At 32.9% G+C, this 22,451-nt stretch overlaps 1 protein-coding gene across 3 annotated transcripts in view; it reads right to left on the reverse strand.

The window, feature by feature from the left end:
* Window positions 1-22,451, reverse strand: part of LOC129235293 (GA-binding protein subunit beta-1-like) — a 41,417-nt gene that overhangs the window by 15,290 nt on the left and 3,676 nt on the right. For 2 of the 3 annotated variants that reach the window (XM_054869019.1, XM_054869020.1), the window contains exons 2-7: window positions 13,919-14,047; window positions 12,721-12,918; window positions 8,817-8,981; window positions 5,166-5,541; window positions 3,476-3,553; window positions 1,808-1,927 (exon numbers count right to left, since the gene is read on the reverse strand). In XM_054869019.1, coding sequence (XP_054724994.1) covers window positions 1,808-1,927; window positions 3,476-3,553; window positions 5,166-5,541; window positions 8,817-8,981; window positions 12,721-12,918; window positions 13,919-14,026 — 1,045 coding nt within the window. In that variant the 5' untranslated portion in view covers window positions 14,027-14,047. Of the gene's footprint in view, window positions 1-1,807; window positions 1,928-3,475; window positions 3,554-5,165; window positions 5,542-8,816; window positions 8,982-12,720; window positions 12,919-13,918; window positions 14,048-16,015; window positions 16,127-22,451 lie in introns of those variants that run through there. The other variant, XM_054869021.1, reaches the window with a different exon arrangement.

A 22,451-nucleotide genomic window follows, 5' to 3' on the forward strand; every position in this document is an offset into this window, starting at 1 on the left:
GGCACAAGACAACATCAACAATGTTAATTTTGCCATTAATTTTTTTTAATATAAATGTTCTATTTCTTTCAGATAGTACAATAGACTAATGGTCTCAAAACTTGAGCTCGTTTCAAGCGCCCCTCTTTCTCACTTCATACTTCATTTCTTTCAAAGGTTATTTACTTATGCATACTAATTACAACAATTAGGGGAGAACTGAGAAGAATAGGACTGCAGGAGTGGCATAGCTGCAATACTAAACCGAAATAAACAGACATGTGATCTAAAAAGGGTGAAAAATACTGAAATACATGGCTGTGTGAACAAACACAGCATTGCTAGCATAGAGTACTACACTTGTAAGTTCCCCCATGGGCTTTCGTCTCTATATAGCCAACTATTTGAAATTGGGGGCATGAAATTAACTGGTCGATGTTATATTTAGCTTGCGAAGCATCTCCTTTTTTTATGCAGTATTTTAACGCTCTCAAAAATTACTGAATTCAGTAAAAATACTGAAAAATCACACTTCTGAATTAAGTGTAAACTATTTCTATCTTGTCCAAGAGATGTGGAAGAGTAGAGTGAAGCAGGGTCTAAAGATGCTACAACTACGGGATAACCTAGATTTTTTTTTAAAAACATTGTATTTCAGCTTATAAACGCAGGGGTTCTATTCCCCCTGACTTTCCCCTCCCGCACTTGTCTCGACACTTGACATATCATTGTTAAGAAAATATAATAAAAACTTAGCACTAACACAGATAATAAATCTTCAACACATTTTTTTTTTTTTTTTTTTGCAACGGGAGAGGGGAGGGGGCTATCACTGATCAGTGAAATTTCATCCAACTTTAACCGGTCCAGTGGTCTGAAACAATTTTAATTTATTATTATCAAGGTATGAAAAAATCTGACAAATATAATGATTTTACTTATTTTTTATCTTCTTTGCTGGCAATTTATGCCAGTAAATAAAATCTATATGTATACTGTAATTACTTAGATCAGATTTTAAACAACATTTGTTAAAATTCCACTTGATTATATTCTCCTCTTTATCCCTATCTCTATGAAAAATAGAGAGATTCGTGGGAAAAGTAGGAATTAAAGACACTCGGCTCTAAAATTGCAAACATTAATGCATAAAAAACATTACTTCCGTCCCCCTCTCTTTCTTCTCTTGAACTAAACAGTAATGGTTTCTCTAAAATATTCATACAATAATGTGTATACATGGGGGATTTTATTGAGAGAATTGGTTTGTTAATTTTAATTAGGTATAATTAGGATTCAATTATATTAGTATGAATTCATTTTATTATTAGTTACCTGAGTTGCCCACCAGGAGAGGGGGGGGGGAGCATGGCTGCAACTGAATTTTTAAGGGACTGTTTTTGGAGATCTTTTCCCACTTTTTTTGAGTGGTCTCAGTCGTGGGGGGGGGGGGCATTGCTCTTGTGATGGACACTTGTAATTATTATAATCATTAATATTGTTTAACAAAAGGCTGCACAAAAACTTTATGCCCAAGGCCCCCCAAAAGATCTCGACCCGCCACTGCATTTAGCACCTGCCTGTTTCGGACTATGGAATTTTATGCTTGAGAATACTAAGCAAATAGTCGCTTTCTCCAGAGTCTTGAATTTTCATCTAGCAATATTTCATGTTTGTTTCAAACACAATATTGAGACACACAATTCACCTTATTTTAAAGCAGTATAATGAGAAAACTAATCCATTTGATAAATTGATTAATAACAGAAACTGGATTTTTTTCTCTTCTATTTTATTATTAACATCAGAATAAATGGTTAAAATCTACCTGTTAAAGACACTGTTTGACCTCCTTCTAAAGCTGAAGCAACAACAGTGCTATTATCTGTAGGTAACATAGTAATACCATTCATTTCTAACCACTGTAATGCTTCAGATGTTGATATTGCTGCAATTATTAAAACATGAAATTAAAGCATCTGAATATATTATATAAACAAAACATGCATTTTAAAATTCACTGCATCTTTTGTATCAATCAACTATCAATCAGTGGTTTGAAACATAATTGCTACTCTAATATTTTTTATAAAAAGACAGAAAGAAAGAAAAAAAAATTAAAACACAAGGAACAACTAACTAAAGTATTAAGTCCATTACTTTTACCAATATTATATTCCAACAATGAACAAATATGGATTTACAGTCATGTACTAGTTGGGCACTGGCATAATGAATTAACTAACATGACACAAATAAAATACAAACTTAAGTTATTTGATTATTTTTTTCAAATTTCAATTTCGAATTTCAATAAACGATTCCAGTTTGAATCCACATGAGGCAGTGAAAACCTGAGGGATGTAAGAAGACTTTTAAAAGTTTTCAGTAAAATGAAAACTGCTCAAATCCTTGATGGACTTGCATGGAAAAGCTTTTCTAAATTATGCTGCTAAACACCTATCAGAGCTTGTGGCACCATTTCTTCCCCCGAAACTGAGGAGGTTTCTTGTATCATTTGCAACTAGTTATCTCCCCATCTTATATTTTTGCACTTTCACCTCCTTGCATTTAGGTTCTTCATATATACAGCATACATATGCTCTATATATGAACAGTGCTCTATATATGAACTGTGCTCTATATATGAACTGTGCTCTATATATGAACTGTGCTCTATATATGAACTGTGCTCTATATATGAACTGTGCTCTATATATGAACTATGCTCTATACAAAAAATATGTTTATTTTGTATCTTTTCAGTACTAAGGTGATACTAGCACAAGGTTTTATTTAAAAAAAATAATAAAAAAATCAACTGAGGAAATTGTTGGAATAAATATTAGTTGTCTACATTGAGCTTACTAGTGCAAATGCAAGACGTGCGTATACAGTTTTTACAAACTGTTATCAATGAATAAAATATTACGGAGTTTCTTGATAGTGGCTGCCGCTCATATGAATCACGTTTGTTCTGAACAGTTTCGATTCAGTTAAGTGGTCGACTCAGTAACGGGGCTAACTCAATATATCTGCTTTTGAGGCTTTGATTCAATTAACTGGTGTTCACTGCATTTTGAAAACACTCAGGACAAGGAATGCATTTCTGTTATTCTGAGTTTGAATAGTAGTCACTTCATTGTCAAGATCAAAATCTAAGCAAAATCATCCACTTTTTGCTTCAAAGCAATCCCAATAGATTAAGTGTAAGATACAGTAAACTCTTGATTAATTCACAAGTCAATCAACAGTCAAGAAATTTTTGCAGCAAGTGGCAAAAACTAATGGCTGTTTTTTAAGTTAATAGTTGCTTTTGTTCTTGGAAAGTTTATAGTAGATGATTTAAAAAAAATAAGTAAAAAAATTAAATAAATAAATAAATAAAAACCAGAATTTAATGGAAAATCATTTGGGATGCAACTGAGAGATTATCAAATTAATGTGAAATGCATTTTTAAGAAAATGGATTTAGTACTTTCAATAAAAAACTTACTTGCATTTGGAGCTGTAGCCTCTGCTAAAGCAGCTAAAGTTGCAAGCACATTTGTACAGCTTTGTTCACTAGATTCACCTGTAAGTAAATAAAAACATTAACAAATTTAAAATAAAATTATTACTAACATTTTCTTTTGCAGGTGAAGAGGATGCATTACACAAACAAACAACCAAACAAAAAATAAATAAATAAATAAATAAAGTACCACACACATTATAAAGACAAGGAATCAATTAAAAAAAAAGATGTTTTGACCTGAATGCATTTGGACATTTCACACATCAGTAAACTTAACTTTAAAAAACATAAAAAGGAAAGAAAAATGAGAAGAGCCTATTAAAAGCTCAAAGTACTACTGTTTTTAACAAATGGTCCATTAGGCACTACTAGCACTTGAAAAATTTGAATTTGTCGAATCTATATACATTGGTTCCCAAAAGTGTTCCTATACTTTGAAATTTTTTAATAAAACCAAAATAACCCAAAACTGAATTCGAATATGAAACCCAATATTTTTTCACATCATTCTTATGTCATTCTAAATAAAACCCTGTAGTTTTTTCAAAATATTGACAGATCTTCTTTTGAAATGGGTCAAAAAACGAAGAGACAGTGAAATAACGTGCCACAAAAGTCATCAAGAACATTCAAATATTTTCGAATAAATTCATGATTAAATTTATCATAAATCGTTTTTTTTACACTAATTTTGCATTGTGTTGAACCTTAAAAGTCATTCGGCTTTAATTTTTGTTTATTTATTCCTTAATATTATGCTTATTACTTTAAAATGGCTGGTTAAATGAAACTTTTTACATTTAATTTTCACCTAAAATTGTTCGCCAAGTTCTCTAATTATCTGGATTAAATGGCACCTCTTCCTGCAGAAATTTTCTTGCCCGTGCGAAAAACAGAAAGCTCGGGGGGGGGGGGGGGGGGGGCGCCTTTGCTCTTGTGGGGATGGAAACTCTTGCCAAACAAGATCAAAAAGTGACATAAAGCAGCAAATCAACAAGAAGTAAAGAAAAAATTAATTCAGAGGGCAAGCAAATATTTTTTTAAAAATAAGTCTTTACTAGGGTAATTACACATATGATTTTTTTTTAAAAGAAAGTTTTTGCTTAAACTTAAATTAATCCAACCCACATTCTCAAGAACTAATGTAACCCATACTCTTTTCTTGTAAATTTGTGCTTTATTTACATTGGTTTTTCATTTTCAATCACGTTTTAGCACAAAGCATTTCTGATCATTTTTCATTCAACTCCTATTAGTTAATACAAAAACCTTAAAACACAGGAGTTTGTAAAAACATCGAAAACGCAATCATTGTTTATATTTTGGACACACATTTGTTTTGCCAACACCCATTCCATATTTCTCTCCCACCAGTTTCCATGTCTCTAAAATTAACACTTTCACATGCTAACAAATCAATACCTTTGTGCTTGAAAATTGAATGAAAAAATTAACCAATGTTTTGATGCAAAAATTGAAAATTACTGCAGACACGTGTTTTGGTGTTACAAGGAACACCTTTTTCAATGCAAAGTGTGAGCTTTTGGATGAAAAGTTCATTCGAGGAAAGGCACAACAAAACATTGGTTAATTGATTCATTTAATTTCTCATGATATTCTTTTAGGCTTGAATAAGCAAAGAGTGACTTAAAAATATAATCAAGCTCACCTTCTTCAGAATCACTTGACAAAACCACTTTTGCACTTGTGTTTGCAGTAGCTGCTTTCTGAATGCTTGCCAAATTTCCCCGAAGAAACACAGGTTTAGGTATCGCAGCAGTTTTTGGTAAACTGGGAATGGTACTGCCGATGGCTGAAGTAGTAGCTACTGATGTTATTTGAGGAATGGAATGGACAGAGGAGGAAACAGTTTTGTTTATGGCATTTTTGAGTTCTGAGGTAGATAGCATTTCTGATTTTATCAAAACAGGCACATTTGTTTTTATAGTTTGTACAGGAGAGTTCAAAGTAGCTGGATCAATTGAAATAACTTTTGTTTTCGTTTGAGGGACCACTTTCACTGAACCAGAGTTAGCTGCATGTTGCTACAGAAAAAGAAATATATTATAATTTTTGAACCCAAACGTACTATAAAACACTACTTACAACAATACACACTCAAAACCAAAACAGTAAAGCACAAAAAGTTTATGCTTAGAATTGATATCATTTTGTAACAAGGTTTTCACTACAGTCTCATTTTTCACAAAATGCGAAAACGCCGTCTATATTACAAAAATAAAAACATGCATTTTGGCTTTTTGATTTAAAAAAAAAAAAAAAAAAAAAAAAAAAAACAAGAAAAAAAAAAACAGAAATTGAAAGGGACCATTAAGTCGCGATATTTAACTTGATCTTATAATGAATCTCAGCAAAGGCGCTTAAATTACTATAGTAAAGTTCATTTCATTTTCTCAATGATAAGTACCATTCCGAATTTTTTATTTCAAATCAAAATTAAGAAGAAAATGTTAACTAATGTGTATTTATTTCTTCAAAGATATCATAAATGAATTGTTATGATATCTTTGCAGTGTTTTCACTGCAGATGGAACACAGTAAGGAATTTTGAAAGATATAATACAGTGAAACCCCTCCTAATGGACACCCCTTTAATGCGGACACCCCTCTTATGCGGACAGTTTTTAATTCCCCGGCAAAGAGACATTAAACCTAATGTATAAGGAACCTCTCTCGTACGGACACCCTCAAATACGGACACGGACACCCTTTTCGAAGTCATTTACATTGATATATCCTTTTTTGCGGACAGTATTTAAAACTTGAGAATTAAATAGCTACTCCATTGAAAGGCTTCATTTAATGCAAAGTCGACCAGCTTATACGGAGATAAAAAAAATATTTCTTTGCAATTTTACTATGCATCTACTGCGTAGCAAAAAATTTTCAGCTTGACACCGAAATGCATTTTTCATTCCAAAAAACATCATCAAATCGTCAAAAATAAAAGAAAAGAAAAGAGAAAATGATTATTCTGCAAGTTTCTGTCTGTATACCCCCACCCTCCCCCGTTGCCTTGTTCCTTTTCAGATGACTAACAAGCAGGCGTGTTGTGTCTAAGTGGAGCCGAGTTGACGCGCCATCTAACAAAAATATTTTATAGAGAGTAAAAGTAAAGCCAATGCAATATCATAAAGTAAACTTAAGGGTAAAAGCATTCAGTTGTTTCATCGTTCTCATTGAAATGGCTCTGAATACTCATCGTCAGCGTCGTACTCTTTCTCTTAAAGAAAAAATTGAAGTTATAGATTTCGCAGAAAAAAATAAAATTGGAATACGGAACATTGCTGATAAGTTTGGTGTGGGACGCACACAAATTTGCTGTATATTAAAAGGAAAAGAGAAGTTTAAGAAAGAATGGTTCATAAATGGAAACCAAGAGAAGAAAAAAGATTTTCCTAAAAGTAATGCCCTAGCAGTGGATGAAATTGTGTTTAAATGGTTTGTGTCCGCAAGAAGCAAAAATATTCCGATTTCTGGCCCTATTTTACAAGAAAAGGCGAAAGAAGCAGCTACTGAAATGGGTATAGAAAATTTCAAAGCTTTCAATGGATGGTTAGATCGTTTTCGAACGAGACATGATATCGTTTTTAAAAAAATATGTGGTGAATCCATGGATGTGGATGCTGACGTTTGCGAGAAATGGTTTGAGAAAGTGCCTAGTTTGATTGAAAATTACGAGCCATGTGACATTTATAACATTGATGAGACCGGTTGGTTTTATAGAGCTCTGCCAGATAAAACCTTAACTTTACGGAAAGAAAACTGCTCTGGTGGCAAAATCTCCAAAGAACGCTTAACAGTTTTGTTGGGTGCCAGCATGGATGGTACAAAATTAAAACCAGTTGTCATCGGAAAAGCAGCCAGACCTCGGTGTTTTAAAGGACTGGATATAAAAAAATTACCTGTAGACTGGTATTCAAATAGAAGAGCGTGGATGACAACCAGTGTCATATCTGATTGGCTTGTAACTTTTGATAAGAAGTTGGGGAGAGAAAAAAGGCATATTGTTATTTTTATGGACAACGCGCCCTCCCATCCCAAAGACTTTCACTTGAAAAATATAGAAATAGTCTTCTTGCCAGCAAACACAACATCGAAATGCCAACCTATGGATGCTGGGATAATTCAAGCATTTAAAATTCAATACAGACAACTAGTTATGAAGCATTTAATCAATAAAATGGAAGAAACTAAAACAAGTAGCGAATTGTCCAAAACAATTGATGTGTTAGATGCAATCAGCTGGGTTAAGCACGCATGGAAGGAAGTTAAAAAAGAAACAATAGTAAGTTGCTTTAATCGCGTTGGATTCAAAAAAGGATCTGCCACAGAGGAAATTGACAACGAAGTTGATTGTGACAATGATGGATCCGATTTGCAGTCGTTAATGCAACAAGCAGGGTTCACAAATGTGACCGCTGAAGACTATGCTCCCATCGACGACCAAGTTTTCACTGAAGAAAGCGAAACAGAAATTGCAAGCATAGTGCGCGAAATTAACGAAGATCATACAGTTGAGGATGACGATGAAGATGAACTGTCCGTAAAAGAAGACGTTAAAACAATTAAAAATGTTAACGAAGCTTTAAGCATATTAGATGGACTCAGGGAATTTTCAATTAAACACAACGATCCTAAAGGACTAGACTTGGTACAAGAACTTAAGATACATTTCGAAAATGAAAGACTTTCATCGATCAAAACATATCAACAGACATCAATCGAACAATTTTTTTAAAGTACAAATTAGGTATGTAATTTTTATGCGAACCTGTTATTTAAATCTCTTTGAGTGTGCAAAACTGTAATATTTGAATTTAACCTGATAAAATAATTGTTTATTATGTATATGTTGGTAAAAACTAGTAAATTAAAAAAAATCTATGCATATGAAAGAGTAGAATTCACACATATTTCATTTAAGATTTCAAAAAACATAAACAAATAACTAAAGTTAATTAAATTAAAAAAACCTCTGTAAAGCGGACACCCCTCTCTTACGGACAAAAAAGTTTGTCCCGTTAGTGTCCGTAATAGAGGGGTTTCACTGTATTCATTAAACTAGAACATTTTAGCATATTGCTAAAATATTATTTTCAATTTTAGCTTTTTTGCTAAAGAACTTTTGAACTCAGCTTAAACCCAGTTTTGCAATGAAATTATTAATATTTATACTCTCAGAATAATATTTCACATAGAAGCAATAGCATATTTTACAAAGAGAGTAATAAATAAAACAAAAGCTCTTTGAAGAAGTATATGAATGCACGACTGCATACAAATGTATCTGACTTACAGTTAAAAGTTCTAGTAATTCTTTGTCATCATTGTCATCAGCTATGTCAAGAGGAGTTTTTTCAAATTTACTCAATGCATTGACATCGGCTGCATTACCAAGCAACGTCTTTACAACTTCATAATGGCCACGTTCAACTGCCCAATGCAAGGGCGTCATTTTAAGCTAAATATAAGAAAAAATACATAAAATCAGCATTGAATTAAGCATAAAACAAGTTTAGAAACTTTCACTTTCATTTTCTCTGGATGCAGTAAAAATTACCCCCCTCCCCCTCAAAAAAAAAAAAAAAAGAGAACTTAGTTAGAAACAGAAAAAAATTAACAAAGTGGTATAAAATTGCTTCAAAAAAGGTAAGGCAAATAATCGGAGCAATTAAGTTTTAAGTTTGAGATGATATTCTGCACTGAAATAGTGTTTCACTCAGGTTAAAAAATAGACAGGGTTTTTCCTGATGAATGGGAACTTTAACTGAACAAAAAGGACTTTAAAAAAAAAGGATTTGTGGTAGAGAAAGGACTTTTGTTTGGCAATAGCTTTTAATATTAATAGCTGCTTTACTTCTCCTTCAGTTAAATAAGATATCTGAAGCAGTGGCATAGAAAAGGGGAAGGTCCCCGGGTCTAGATCATCTGCTGAAGCTCAAAATGAAACTATAATGGTGAAAACTAAAGTAATTTGCTTCTAGTTAGAATACTTTTTTATCATTTAACTAATTTTATGTATGATTTACTGCCTATGTAAAATTAAAACCAAATCATCACTGCTTCAGTAAATATTTCCAAGTATCAGACTTGGCTATTTTTTGGCAAGACTCCCACTTGAGAAATTTCTAACTACACTACTGATCTGAGGTCCAAAATCTACGAGAACTGCTTTTTATTTTATTTTTTGTCGTTTGGCTTATTCTGGTACATAAATTTTGAAAAATATCTGCTGTTATTTAACTGGAAAAAAAAAGTTTTTTTAAAAAATCATTCTTTATATCATTTATCAATATGCTCAGCATGTCAACAGAGTGGTGTAGTGGTTAGACGTTGGTCTCTTGCGCCCAAAGGCGCAGGTTTGGTCCCGGCTCTCATCAGTGGGTTTTCAAAATGCAGAAATTCGATAGCCTCCATGTTGTATGATGCCCTCGTCATGGCATGTAAAATATCCCTCTAGCAGTCGTTTGGCATGAAGTATCTCTTGCAAAATTAAATTCCTAGTGCTTCTTTGCATCAAATAGAGTCCAGGTGCCTCTATCTAGTGGGGAAACTGGGTGTCAAATTTCTCGTGACAATGTATCCCACGGATACACTACCGACTATCCCACTGATAGTGGTGCCACGTGAAAAAGTGGTTGCTATGCCAGGAGATCGCACTAGGGCTGCAAAAGGAATCGCCTCTACCGCAGCCTCCCATTAGAAAGAATAACATTCTCATCATAAAAACTTAACTGTATTATTTTTAAATGATTTTCCTTGCATACAAAATATTTTATACTTGATTAACACTGACTTTTAAAATGACCAAATTAAAAACTTTTTTTTCTTGAATTTTCCCTATTATTTGAATGCAAATCATTAAACAATGCCACTTTAAAACACTTGGAACTTTTATAGATTTATTCACAGAAACTACAACACAAACTGAACTTACCCTACTTAAAATCATTAGAGAGAAAAAAATCAAAACATGTTTAAGAAAGGCCAGATAGGTTTAAAAATGATTTTAACAACTCTTCCATATTTGTAAAATCATGCTTTTAAATTTAGCATTATGTCAAAAAAAAAAAAAAAAAAAAGAGATGTACCAAGTAGCACTTTGGCCGAGTAGCCGAGTACCAAGTTCCAATTATGCTTTAAGAACAACCGACACACACATGATGAATTTCGAACTTATTGGAACAGTAATATAGACCTCCATGTCCATATAATAGTTTTTAAAACAAAATTCCAGCTGAAATTTAATTACACATTATGTAAAAGATTTTGTTTGTGTCAAAAATTTTATAAAAAGGAAATTTTCAAAATTAAAAACAACCAATTAATAATAATTAAGATTATTCAAGTTGGAATTAAAACAAATTATATCAATCTATTTTAGTTCTAGTCAGGGGTGTGCACAGAAATCTTGGGGCCTGTCACAAATGACTTTTCTGGGTCCCCCTCCATATTGTTTACCTATGTATTTCATGCCTAGTTAAAAAAATATTGAGCACCCTACAGGCTCGGGCCAACAGGTGTCCCTTCTCCCCCCCCCCCTGTTCAGGCTCCTGGTTCTACACACATAATAATATAAAAATTTCATATTTTTTACTGCTCCATTTTTAATAAATAAATTTTATTAACTTTTCGGACATTAAAAAGATTTACTCCATTGAAGCATAACAAGCTTCATTATTCTCAAAATTTAAATTTGACTTGTAAATTTGAATTGTAAATGATTGTAGTATATTATATGGTTGCATTCCTTTATTAATTTGAAAATCTGCCTTAACAATATTCTATTTTTTACAACTACTCGGTATTGGTCGAGTATCTAATCAAAATTTGTCCGAGTACCGAGTACTCGGAAAATTGGCTCAGTAGGCCGAGTACCGATTAGTTACTGAGTACTCGGTATTTCTCTAAAAAAAATTCCATTTTTTGAGTGCATTTTGTAAGAATAATCATCTAGTACACCAGAATATATGACGCTTTAAAGTAAATTAATGGGTTGAAATGAAACTTCCTTATTTAATCATATAACTAAGCTTTTCAAAAATATTTAAATTTTTAAATTTATTACAAATTGTTGTCAAATTACTTCCAGAGCTTGGGTTTCCCACTAGATCTTGGGTTCTTGGGCTTAATTAATGAAACTGATACATTTATAAAGTACAGTAACCCCTCGTTATATCGCGCTTTTCGGGGGACAAAGAAAAAGAGCGATATATCTGAAAGCGCGATATAACGGAGGTCATTAAAAATAGTTATTAGTCCAATACACAAGTAAATTAGCATTCATTCTTTTTGACGTGATTTTTTAAAGGTTTCGATGTAGTTCACGAATGTAGTACCACACCGATTAAAATTTAAACAAGATTGAAATTTAAGTAAATTTACACCGTCAGAAAGTTGAAAACATCAAATGGCAAATAAAGACGATCTTTCTGAGCTGCCGTGAGACAAGAGTGAGCATTCTAATACCCTCTTATTCCCAATAGACTTTCTAATCCGTTTGCTGTAGAAAGGATGTGAAAAGCAAAAGTAACCACATTGTTTACAGAAAACTATTTTGCCCGTTCAGATCGTTCTTCCTTTCTTAATGTTTCTTAATGCTTTAATGTTTCGGGAGACAGAAGAAAAGATCGATATATCCGAATGAGTGATATAACGAGGCGCGATATAAAGAGCGGCTACTGTATTTTAGTGTTAAAGCTTAATTATTTTTTTTTAAGTATAATTTTTTGGCTGAGCAATCTAGAATGGAAGTATGCTACATGTATCTTCTGTGATGGCATAAAGATTGAATTGGAAAAAATAATAACAATAAAAAAAATCTATAATATAGCCCTGGGGGGGTTATTTCTTTGCATTGCATCAAAATGAAAAAAAAAAAAAAACTATTTTATGCAGCAATTGATTTTTATAAAATTTTATAAAAAAAAGAATTTGTCCCAAAGAAATAATTATTGAGAGATCAATTGTGAAAATCTATTTCTTTTTTAAATTTAAACTTTAATCTTCAAAGATTAATAACCAACTAGCTACAATTGTAGCAATTGCAAAAAAATGAATAAATTTTATTAGGTTACAAGATTTTGGATTTTCTTGTCTAAAATCTTGGAAATTTTATGAACTCAGTCTTGGGTTTAGCAAAAAATCCTAATGACAGCCCTGATTACTGTCCCGGTCAAAAGGCTTCACGCATAACATACCATGTCTTTGGCATCAACTTCGGCTCCATGACTTATAAGGAGCATAACAATATCAAGGTGCCCTTCTTGCGCAGCAATGTGCAGAGGTGTCCGGTCAACTTTGGTACGGGCATCTCGACTGATGCCGGCTCTTAAAAGAACTTCAGCTGTTTCTACATGTCCAAACTGAGCTGCCATATGTAAGGGAGATGTGCCCAGCTGTTTAAAAAGAGCATAAATGTGAGAAAAATCTGGTATGTTTAACTTGTTGGCATTTAAGCATAAATAGCAACAAGTTATCTCCTACATTCTCTTAAATTGAGGTAACTGTAACTTTTGATCTACCGAAAACTGCTGTTTTCGGTAGATCAAAAGTCGGGTTATAATTTACAAAAAGGTGATTATAAGAACTCTCTTCTGTCAAAATTTTTGAAAATTTCCATCAATTAAATTTTTGTTTATGCTTCTACTAACACATAAAATTTAGAAGAAGTCCAAATTGATTAATTTCGTTTTCATTCTTCTACAATAAAGTCTCGAAAATCTGAGGTACTTGAGGAGCGTGCAATCTCCGAATTATTACTGAAAACTCAGAATATCTGAAAAATCTTAGCAATTGGAATTTAACTTGAACGGTGTAACGTTATGGCCCCTTCCTGTTTGATTGCAATTGTACATTCTAAAACTGCTATTTACTTGTCTTTGTGGTAAAACAATATTCATTTCAAGTCTCTTTTCGTTATCAAGTTAATATCTCTAAAACATTCATTTCATCATGAACAGAAATTATGATCATGAAATTTTAATTTTAAATTTTAAAGTTTTGTGATTTAAAAAAAATGTTCAAGTAATTAAATTATATTATTCCATTTAAAATGAGCTATACACATTTTTGAAACCTCCATAAACCACCACTTGAATTACAACATTTTAAAGCACTGTTAGCAAGAGGAATTTTAACAATTAAAAAAAAAAACTTATCAACCATGAATAATAACTATTTAATATATATATAGTATACATGTATATATACAAATTTAAGACATCAAGGAGAAAGATTTCCGGAAGTTTTGTGAAATTCCGAGATGGACATCTTGAGTATTTAGTTGGTTTTAGATGGAATGACCCCAAAGTCCTTATTTTAAGAACATTAATTTCAATGATAAAAAATAAGAAAACACTGAAATATATTGATTGCAACAAGATAACGAAAACATACCCAGTCTGTAGTGAAAGGAGCACCATTTGTCATTAATAGCCTAACTTCTTCAGTTTCTCCATTCTTGGCAGACTCCAAGAGTCTTTTACCCAAGTCAACTAGTGACATAACCCAGATAATTTAGGTCCACTGATAACAAAATACATTTAATTAGTTCAGTGCAAAACAACTATCAAATGTATAAACAAACATTGAATGTTGATGTATGATGTATTATTAAAAAAAAATGTTTTAATAATCAGCACAAATCAACTCTAACATCATGCAATCAAATTTATTTTCTTATCTATATAAATTAAACAAAGAATATATTTGCATGTATATCTATATGTATGTTCCCGATAGAAATCCAGTTTACTTCAGATCTTGACCAAATTTGGCAGGGAGGTAATTGGACACCCAAGAAATATAGGTTTTTTTTTCGAATGTCAAAGTAGTATGAAGCTATTCGAATTTTAATTTTAAGGACCCGAAAATGGCATTAAATGGCTTTTTCTACCTGATATAATATCCGATTTTCTTGATTTAAGTCTCATTCGAAAGCCGCGAGAAATATCCTTAAAGTAGATTTACTTCCTTCGAATATCAAAAAACCAAGGCTGTAAAATCACAAGGAGAAAAGTTACAAGCATTTTTAAGTCAAAGAATGTCAATGTAAAATCGGAAATTTATTGTTTGCCTCGAGATAAGTTTTAATTAACATGAATAAAATCTTAAAAAATAAAGATCAGCTGCCATTTTTTCTTCGACTAGGAACAAATAAAATTCTTCCTTTTGTTTTAAGGCTTATTCTATAATCAGGGGATTTAAAAATGATCCTTTTTGGTTATTTTCCGTGATCTGACAGAAAATTTTGCAGATTTTTTTTTTCATTTTGCTCAAGCCAGATCGTTCAACACGCATCACTTGACACGACTTTTATTTTCAAGGTACACTGCAAAGTCAGGCAATGTAGCAAGTATTAAGTAAAAAAGTAACTTAACATTTAAAAAATGCATTAAAATGAATTCCATAAAAAAGTAGATAGGGACTTAATTTTTAATTTCATCAAAATATTTAGGTTTTGTGTTTGAGTAATATAACAGAAAATAAACCAAATTTCTAGAAAATAACACATAACATTGTAGATAGAATTTTTTTTTAGAAGAATACTGCAATTTCAAGTCCAAATTTTAAATTTGACATCCATTGCAGTCACAAGGTTTAAAATTAAACTTAAAAATTTTACAGAGCCTATAAAGACCATCCATTACCTTTTAGAAATTATAAATTTTTTCTTTCCGACTTTAATAAAAAGGTACTAAATATTTTATTTGCGGGCCGAGGAACGTCTGTTTATCGCAAAAAAAGCTTTTAAAACTTTTACTAAGTAATATTTGCAGTCAATTCCTCAAATTGTATTTCCTCTGATCCTACACAGTAATATATATATTTCAAAGTAAACAGAGTGAAAAACTACAGTAAAAAAACTGAACACATGTTGACTGAAACATTAAGGTCATTTTTCACGTTTGTTGTGATTGTTACATCTGTCGTAGTTAAGGGCGGATCCAACTTCTAGTTTCAGAAGTGGTTATCATTAAATATGATCATACAATTCTGGAGGTTTTGGGGTCATAATGATAATATTCAAGCAAAAATAGGTGGTCTGGGGCTCTACTGCAGTAATTCCATGAAGTTTACAAAATACAGTTACATGCTATCTTTGGTAGTGTAAAGAAACTCATCCGAAATAAATACTGCTTGAAAACTATAAATCATGAAATAACTTCTCAAAATTAAACTGCAAAAAAAGAAAGGGAAAATTTTGAATGCTGTCAATAAAGAATAAAAGCATTCAAGAAAGCAAACAAATATGAAATTGCTAAAAGAGCATTTCTGCAAAAAATCGTGATTAAGAGCATAACCATTTCATAAATGAGAAAGAAACGTTTCTGATTTTAAACATGTTCATTACATTAAAGAATTAAGGAAAAAATAAATAAAATCTTCCACCAATATTTTTTTAAAGGTGGGACCAATTTAAACATTAGTACATAGGATATTTTTACTTTTTTAAGAAATTAGAACACATAGTTTTCCCAATGAAAAACTTACCTTTTATATGACATTTCAAAAAACTAACCCTATTATTCTTCCAATGCTGACTTTTTTTTTGCGCATTTTACATAACTCTTTACGTTTGTCCTCAGATTAAAAGGAAGCCACATTTTATAAGTCTTCTTTTGTAACCATAAATGATTAAATATTCCAGTTCTGGGCATCTTGCCATTCACAAAGAAGCTGTAAGTTCTCATGCACCAACTTGTTGTAAGAAACTGATGGCTGTTGTTTGTTTGATCCGAATGTAAAAAATTTAACTATAGGACGAGGAAATTGCGAGGATTCTCTAGACATAGAACCTGAACTTTTTTACCAATCTGAGCGTAATTATTAATGTTACTCTCATTAATTTTTGATTGCTTTAACCAAATTTCTAGATCCACAACTTGACTTATAGTTTGACGCATTTTTGACACTAATAAAAATAACACTATACCCTTTTACATTTCAAAAAATCTTAGGCACTACTGGTGCTAACACTTTACAAGGTGTTCAGTTCTTTAACACCATTATGGATCCTGAAATTGCCGCTGATAAACAAAGCATTGTTAATGTCTTTTGAAGGGATTCCAAAAGGTCCGAATAAGTGATTGAAATGCAACTCTTTTGAGACTTAAGTTTTGAGAAACATGTCAAAACTTCTGCTGCTAAAGCCTATTCAAGACAATTTGGCAATTACATTGATTTTTAAAAAAAAGCATTCTTAGTTGCCGTTTCTAATAGTACCTATGCGATTTTCTCCAAAGGATTAATATCTTTCTGCTCAAAAAATATGAAAGACAAAAAAACTGATAAATGTTATTTGAAAGATGGTCACTTTGTTGTTAAAATGAGTAACCAAACTTTCTAAATAAATAAAGCAGAGTTAGCATGGCTAAAAAGCACAGTACAAAAATGGTCTGTATGCAGAAAGTACTACAAACTATAATTAAAAGCAAAGCAACATTGCAAAGAAAGCCCCCATTAATAAAACCAGCATACGATGAAAAGACAATTTTAGCTTGAATAAAAAGCATATAGCAACGTAAGACAAAAAAGAGTTATGAATGTTCACAAAGAACAGGCAGTTTGTGCTGAATGGCACACTTTGTGATAATACAGAAAAGACTAACTTGGAGAAGAAAAAGGTGAAATAAAAGCTGAATTCCTACTTAAAGCTGGTATATTTATCAATATAACAGCTGATTCAACTGATCACAACAGCTGATATTAAACTTGATAGAGTTGAACCTGGAAACTTTAGAATTGGCTGGACTGCCAGCAATTCCGGACTTAATAGATTAAAAAAGGAATTTTATGACATGTATAACATACAAAATACATTTTTTTTCTTGTGAATCAAACTGGCTATTTAAAATAACAAAATAGAAATCATTCATTAAAACACTTATTCTGAAATTACATCTATGTATTAAAATATAATGCACACAAGAGGTATTAACTTAATTTAATGAAAACAAAGAAACTGACAAAATAAAGTAATGTTTTAAAACATTAACAGTAATTGATTCACTGTTTTATTAACTTTGGTTTTTGAAAGATAAGTTTATTTCATTTTGAACAAAACTTACCATTCCCTGTTGATTTATAAAAAAGTGTTGTACAAGATTTTAAATGACATTTACTACATTTTAGCTAAATTGAAATGCACTGAAATCCCGACACAACGAATACCAATACAACAAAATATCTGTTTTAACGAAAAAAATTTTCAGTCTCGATTTAATTTCCATCACACTGCTTGAATTTCATTACAACAAAATTCCGATTACAACGAATAAAAGTTATAGTCCCTTGAAGTTCATTGTAATGGGATTTTACTGTAGTTTAACTGCATTTCATGGGAATTAAGTGGAAACTGGATGCAAAGTCTAAAAAATTTAATTAAATTAAAAAGGGAGAAATTCTTTTAAGTTTAGAATGCTTAATATGTAGTCCTGATTAAAGAAAAATAAGAGGTGACAAGAATCAGTTATTCAAGTTTATTTGAGCTAAATTTCTGCACAGGTAACAGAACCAGGGGCCTCGGTAGCGCAGTGGGTAAGTGCGTCATTCTAATCATCTAGAGGCGGTGGGTTTGATTCCCATACTTTGCCTTGGTTGTAACTTCCTTCTGTGTGCTGTTAATTCTGTCCTGCACTATGTGCCTGTATTGTGTCATTTTGGACGTGAGATCATAAACAGGTCCTGCGTGACCAAGCACAAGACCTCAAAAATGCATGTTGTCAATAAACCAAACCAAAATAAAACCAAGGATCATTGTTTTAAGTTTTTCAAATCCCAAGTAATCTTGAAATCAGTCAAATTTACAACTTCAATAAGGTTGTATGCATTTAGAATAGTTTATTAAAAGCATCTGTAAGATGGTGGAAGATTTCATGCTTTGGTAGTGTGGTGGTTGAATGCCGGTGACTGTAACTGTTTGTTATTCGAGAACTTCTCGTGTGTTCTTTCGTTGTTTCTCTTTCGTTCTTCGCACCCACGAGTGTTGGGTCGACTCTCCCGAGATGGGGAGCATGATGTTTTCTTATCTTGATATTTTGATTTTTTCCCCCTTTTTTTTCTTTTTTCTTGTTGCTCCAAGGCGTTTCTGCTCTGTATGCCATGCGCCTGTTTCCGCTGGTTGTGTTTTGTTTTTTCCTGTGCTTCTCGGGGCATACTAGTTTTTTTTTTCTCGTTCGTGCTGCTTCCTCGTGTTTTGTGTTTTCATGCGTGTCCTCGTGCTTCTGTATATGCCATTCAGGTAAGGTTTTTTTGCTTTATTTTTCTGTTGGAGACATCGTCCAGCCTTCATGATAATAACTTTACCATGGCGAATACTGAAATTGTTAATTATTTTTCTACGATTTCTGACAAGCTTTTGGTAATTGACGCTATCTCAGGGAATGGTGGCAAATCATTTAGTATACTTTATCAGGCAAATAATAGTGCAAACACAGGACTACCTCGTAACAGACCAAAAGACATCAAACATGAATTAGAAAAAACTATATCGAACCATAAATCCATTGAATTTACGAGATCAAACCAAATCATAATCAAAACGTACAACGCTGCTTGTGCCAAAGAACTTCTTGGAAAAAACGAAATTCTTAAAATTGACATAGATTCTAAATTACTTAACGACGGTACCACTACCCGATTCTTACTTAAGAACATATCCACAGAAACAAAACTTGATGAAATTGCTGCGGAACTTTACGACCAGGGCATATATAGTAAAGAACTTCAAAGATTTTTTTTTACTAGAGAGGGAACGAGAAAAGCAAGTGAAACTGTTTTAGTCACCATATATGGGACTAATATTCCAAGCCATGTTAAAATATGGTATGCTAGACAGAGTATTGAACTTTTTGTTGACAAACCAAGATCCTGTCAAAATTGTCATAAATTTAATCATATTTCAAGAACCTGCAAAGTCGACCCCATTTGCGGTCACTGCAGTGGCATTCATAATAGTGATTCATGTGGGAGCGCGAACGTGAAGTGCCCCAGATGTGAGGGAAACCATTCGGCTTTCGACAAACGATGTCCGGCATATAAGGAAGAAGAAAAATTTCTTATGTTTAAATGCAAGAATTGTCTTTCATTCCCAGTGGCCAGACGCCGGTTTAGAATGGAACAAAAAAAATCTTTAGCCCAAATTGTTAGAGTAGAAACAGACTTATCCCCTCAAGAAAACCTTCAGTCAAAAATGGAGGAGTTCCTATTAGGGGCCTTGAAGAGTATGGAGGAGAGGTTTACTAAAATTTTAGAAATTCAGACCTCCATGTTCAAAAAAGCTATTGTTACTACACTCAACAGTGTATAAAACATGTTGTCCACGGCTTTTGCCTATATGTCACAAAGTCCTGAAAGACCTAAAAAAATTGCTAGCTCATCTAATTCGACTAATATAATGGATACCACCCCTTATCCCCCTAAAATTGTTTCGGCTACTCCTTCTGTTTCTTCCTCTTCTCCTCCAGGCCTCTCTCCTCCCCCCCCCCTTCTGGGCCCCCGTGACTTTGGGCACTCTCCTTTTTGTCCTCTTTTTTTTCTTTGGCGCTTTGTCTTCCCTTGGTCTGGAGGACCTTTCCCCTGTTTTTTCTTTTTTGCGTTGCTGAGGGCTTCTCAGTGATCCAATGGAACTGTCGTAGTATCTCCAACAAGCGCCATTATTTTAATAATTCTCCCTTTCTTAAAGATAATATTTTTGTTCTTCAAGAGACTTTTTTAAAAGGCGAATTTTTTTCTTATGCAAACTTGGTCATTTATCGTAAAGATAGAAGAGTGGGGGCCTTATGACTATGGTTCCAAGGTTCCTGCCCTCGAGGGTCATTAATTTGGACAATTTACACAATTACGAACTTTTTTCCAAATCCCCCTGGGATTTTTGCCATATAAACATACTATCTTCTGCTTTGAATTAATGAATGTAACGTTCTCTGTAATTTGGCCGATGTGGTTCTCTAGGGAAACTAAAGACGCTCTAAATTACAAGCAAGCTGCTTTTCATAGGTTTAAAGAAACTGGTCACAGTGCAGATAGGCTCCAATATTGGAGGCAAGGCGTAAATTTAAGTATTTGGTACGGATTCAGAAAAGAGAGTTGGAGCAAACACTGGCAGATAAAATAAACAGGAATCCCAAGAGGTTTTTTGCATATGCTAATTCCGGGAAAGTTCGAAATAGTCATATTGGGCCACTGGTTGATGAGCACGGAATTTTAATTCAGGACAATAGTGATATTGCTAATGTTCTTAATAACTTTTTTTCGAGTTTTTTTAACGATAACTGTATTTCAACAGTTGACACCAACAAGACACAAGTTATAGTACAGCTTGAGGACTTTGTATTTACCAGGGATGACGTTTTACTTCATTTGAAAAAAATTAAAGAGACTAAGGCTCCGAGACCTGATAATATTTATCCAAAAATTTTAGTTGAATGTGCGGAGGAATTAGCAGATGTAATCCTAAATATTTTCAATGCTTCTTATAACTCGGGGACAGTGCCAGAGGACTGGAAGCTGGCTAACATTACACTGCTCTTCAAGAAAGAATCTAAAGGGAGTGCGAGAAATTATACACCTGTGAGTCTAACTTCGGTGGTTCGCAAAATTTTTGAAACATTGATAAAAATTAAAATAGTAAATTTTCTAGAGACTAATAATCTATTGACTAGTTTTCAGAACGGTTTCAGGAAAGGTAAATCTTGTGCAACTAATTTATTACATTTCTATGATAAAGTTACCATGGCTTTGGACAATAAGAAGCCTGTAGATGTTGTTTACATTGATTTTCAAAAAGCTTTCGATAAGGTACCGCATGTTGCTCTACTTAGCAAATTAGCTGATATAGGAATAGGAGGGAAAACTTTCATTTGAGTAAAAAGGGTAGGAACAAAGGGTAGTTGTAAGGGGAAATTATTCTAATCGGAGTAAGGCTTTAAGTGGGGTTCCTCAAGGATCAGTGTTAGGGCCTGTTTTGTTCATTGTTTTTATGAACAATATTCACAAAAATATTTCTGGGAACATGAATTGTTTTGCTGATGATGTCAAAATTATGGGGACTGTAGAAAATGAAGAACAAGCAAAACAGCTGCAAGAGGATCTAGATCATATTACGGAGGGGGCTGGTAAATGGGGTATGGCTGTTAATGTTGGGAAATGCTAAGTGCTGCATTTAGGGCATGGAAATGTACAAGTTATTATTTGCAAGGCTCAGTCATTAGTCAGGCAGATAAATTTACTGATCTGGGGGTCTTAATAAGTCAGGATTTAAAGTTTAGCCAACAGTGCAGCATTGCTAGTAACAAGGCCAATAAGATGCTTGGGTTTATCAATAGATCTATTTCAAACAAATCTAAAGAAGTTCTTCTGCCCTTATATAGAAGTTTGGTAAGACCTCATTTAGACTATGCTGTTCAGTTTTGGTCTTCTTATCTTAAGAAAGACATTAACGTATTGGAAAGGGTTCAAAGGCGGGCTACAAGGCTAATAAATGGACTTTCTCATTTAGACTATGATTCCAGGCTTAGAAGGCTAAAAATGTGCAGTCTTGAGCAAAGAAGAGACCAATGGAAAATGATTCAGTTGTTTAAATTTATTAAAATGAAAGATGTTATGGGGCTGAAGTTTAGCACTGGAAACAGGACGAGGGGTCATTGTTTTAAGCTATTTAAATCTCAGGCTTACATGGATGTTAGGAAAAATTATTATTTTAGCAGGGTAGTGGAACCTTGGAACAGTTTACCGGAAGAGGTGGTAATGAGCAAGGGAGTATAGTTTTAAGAGGGCCATTGATCTTCAATGGGGATTGTAAATTGACTAGGACCAGTCTAGCTGGGCCCAGAGTCTGTTGCTGGTCGTCACTTTTGTATTTGTATTTGCACATTAGTTATTAATACTATATCTTAATTTTCTTGCAGGTTTGATCTGCTAACCAGGC

The sequence above is a fragment of the Uloborus diversus genome, chromosome 2 (genome assembly GCF_026930045.1).
Source record: "Uloborus diversus isolate 005 chromosome 2, Udiv.v.3.1, whole genome shotgun sequence".
NCBI classification, from domain to species: domain Eukaryota; kingdom Metazoa; phylum Arthropoda; class Arachnida; order Araneae; family Uloboridae; genus Uloborus; species Uloborus diversus.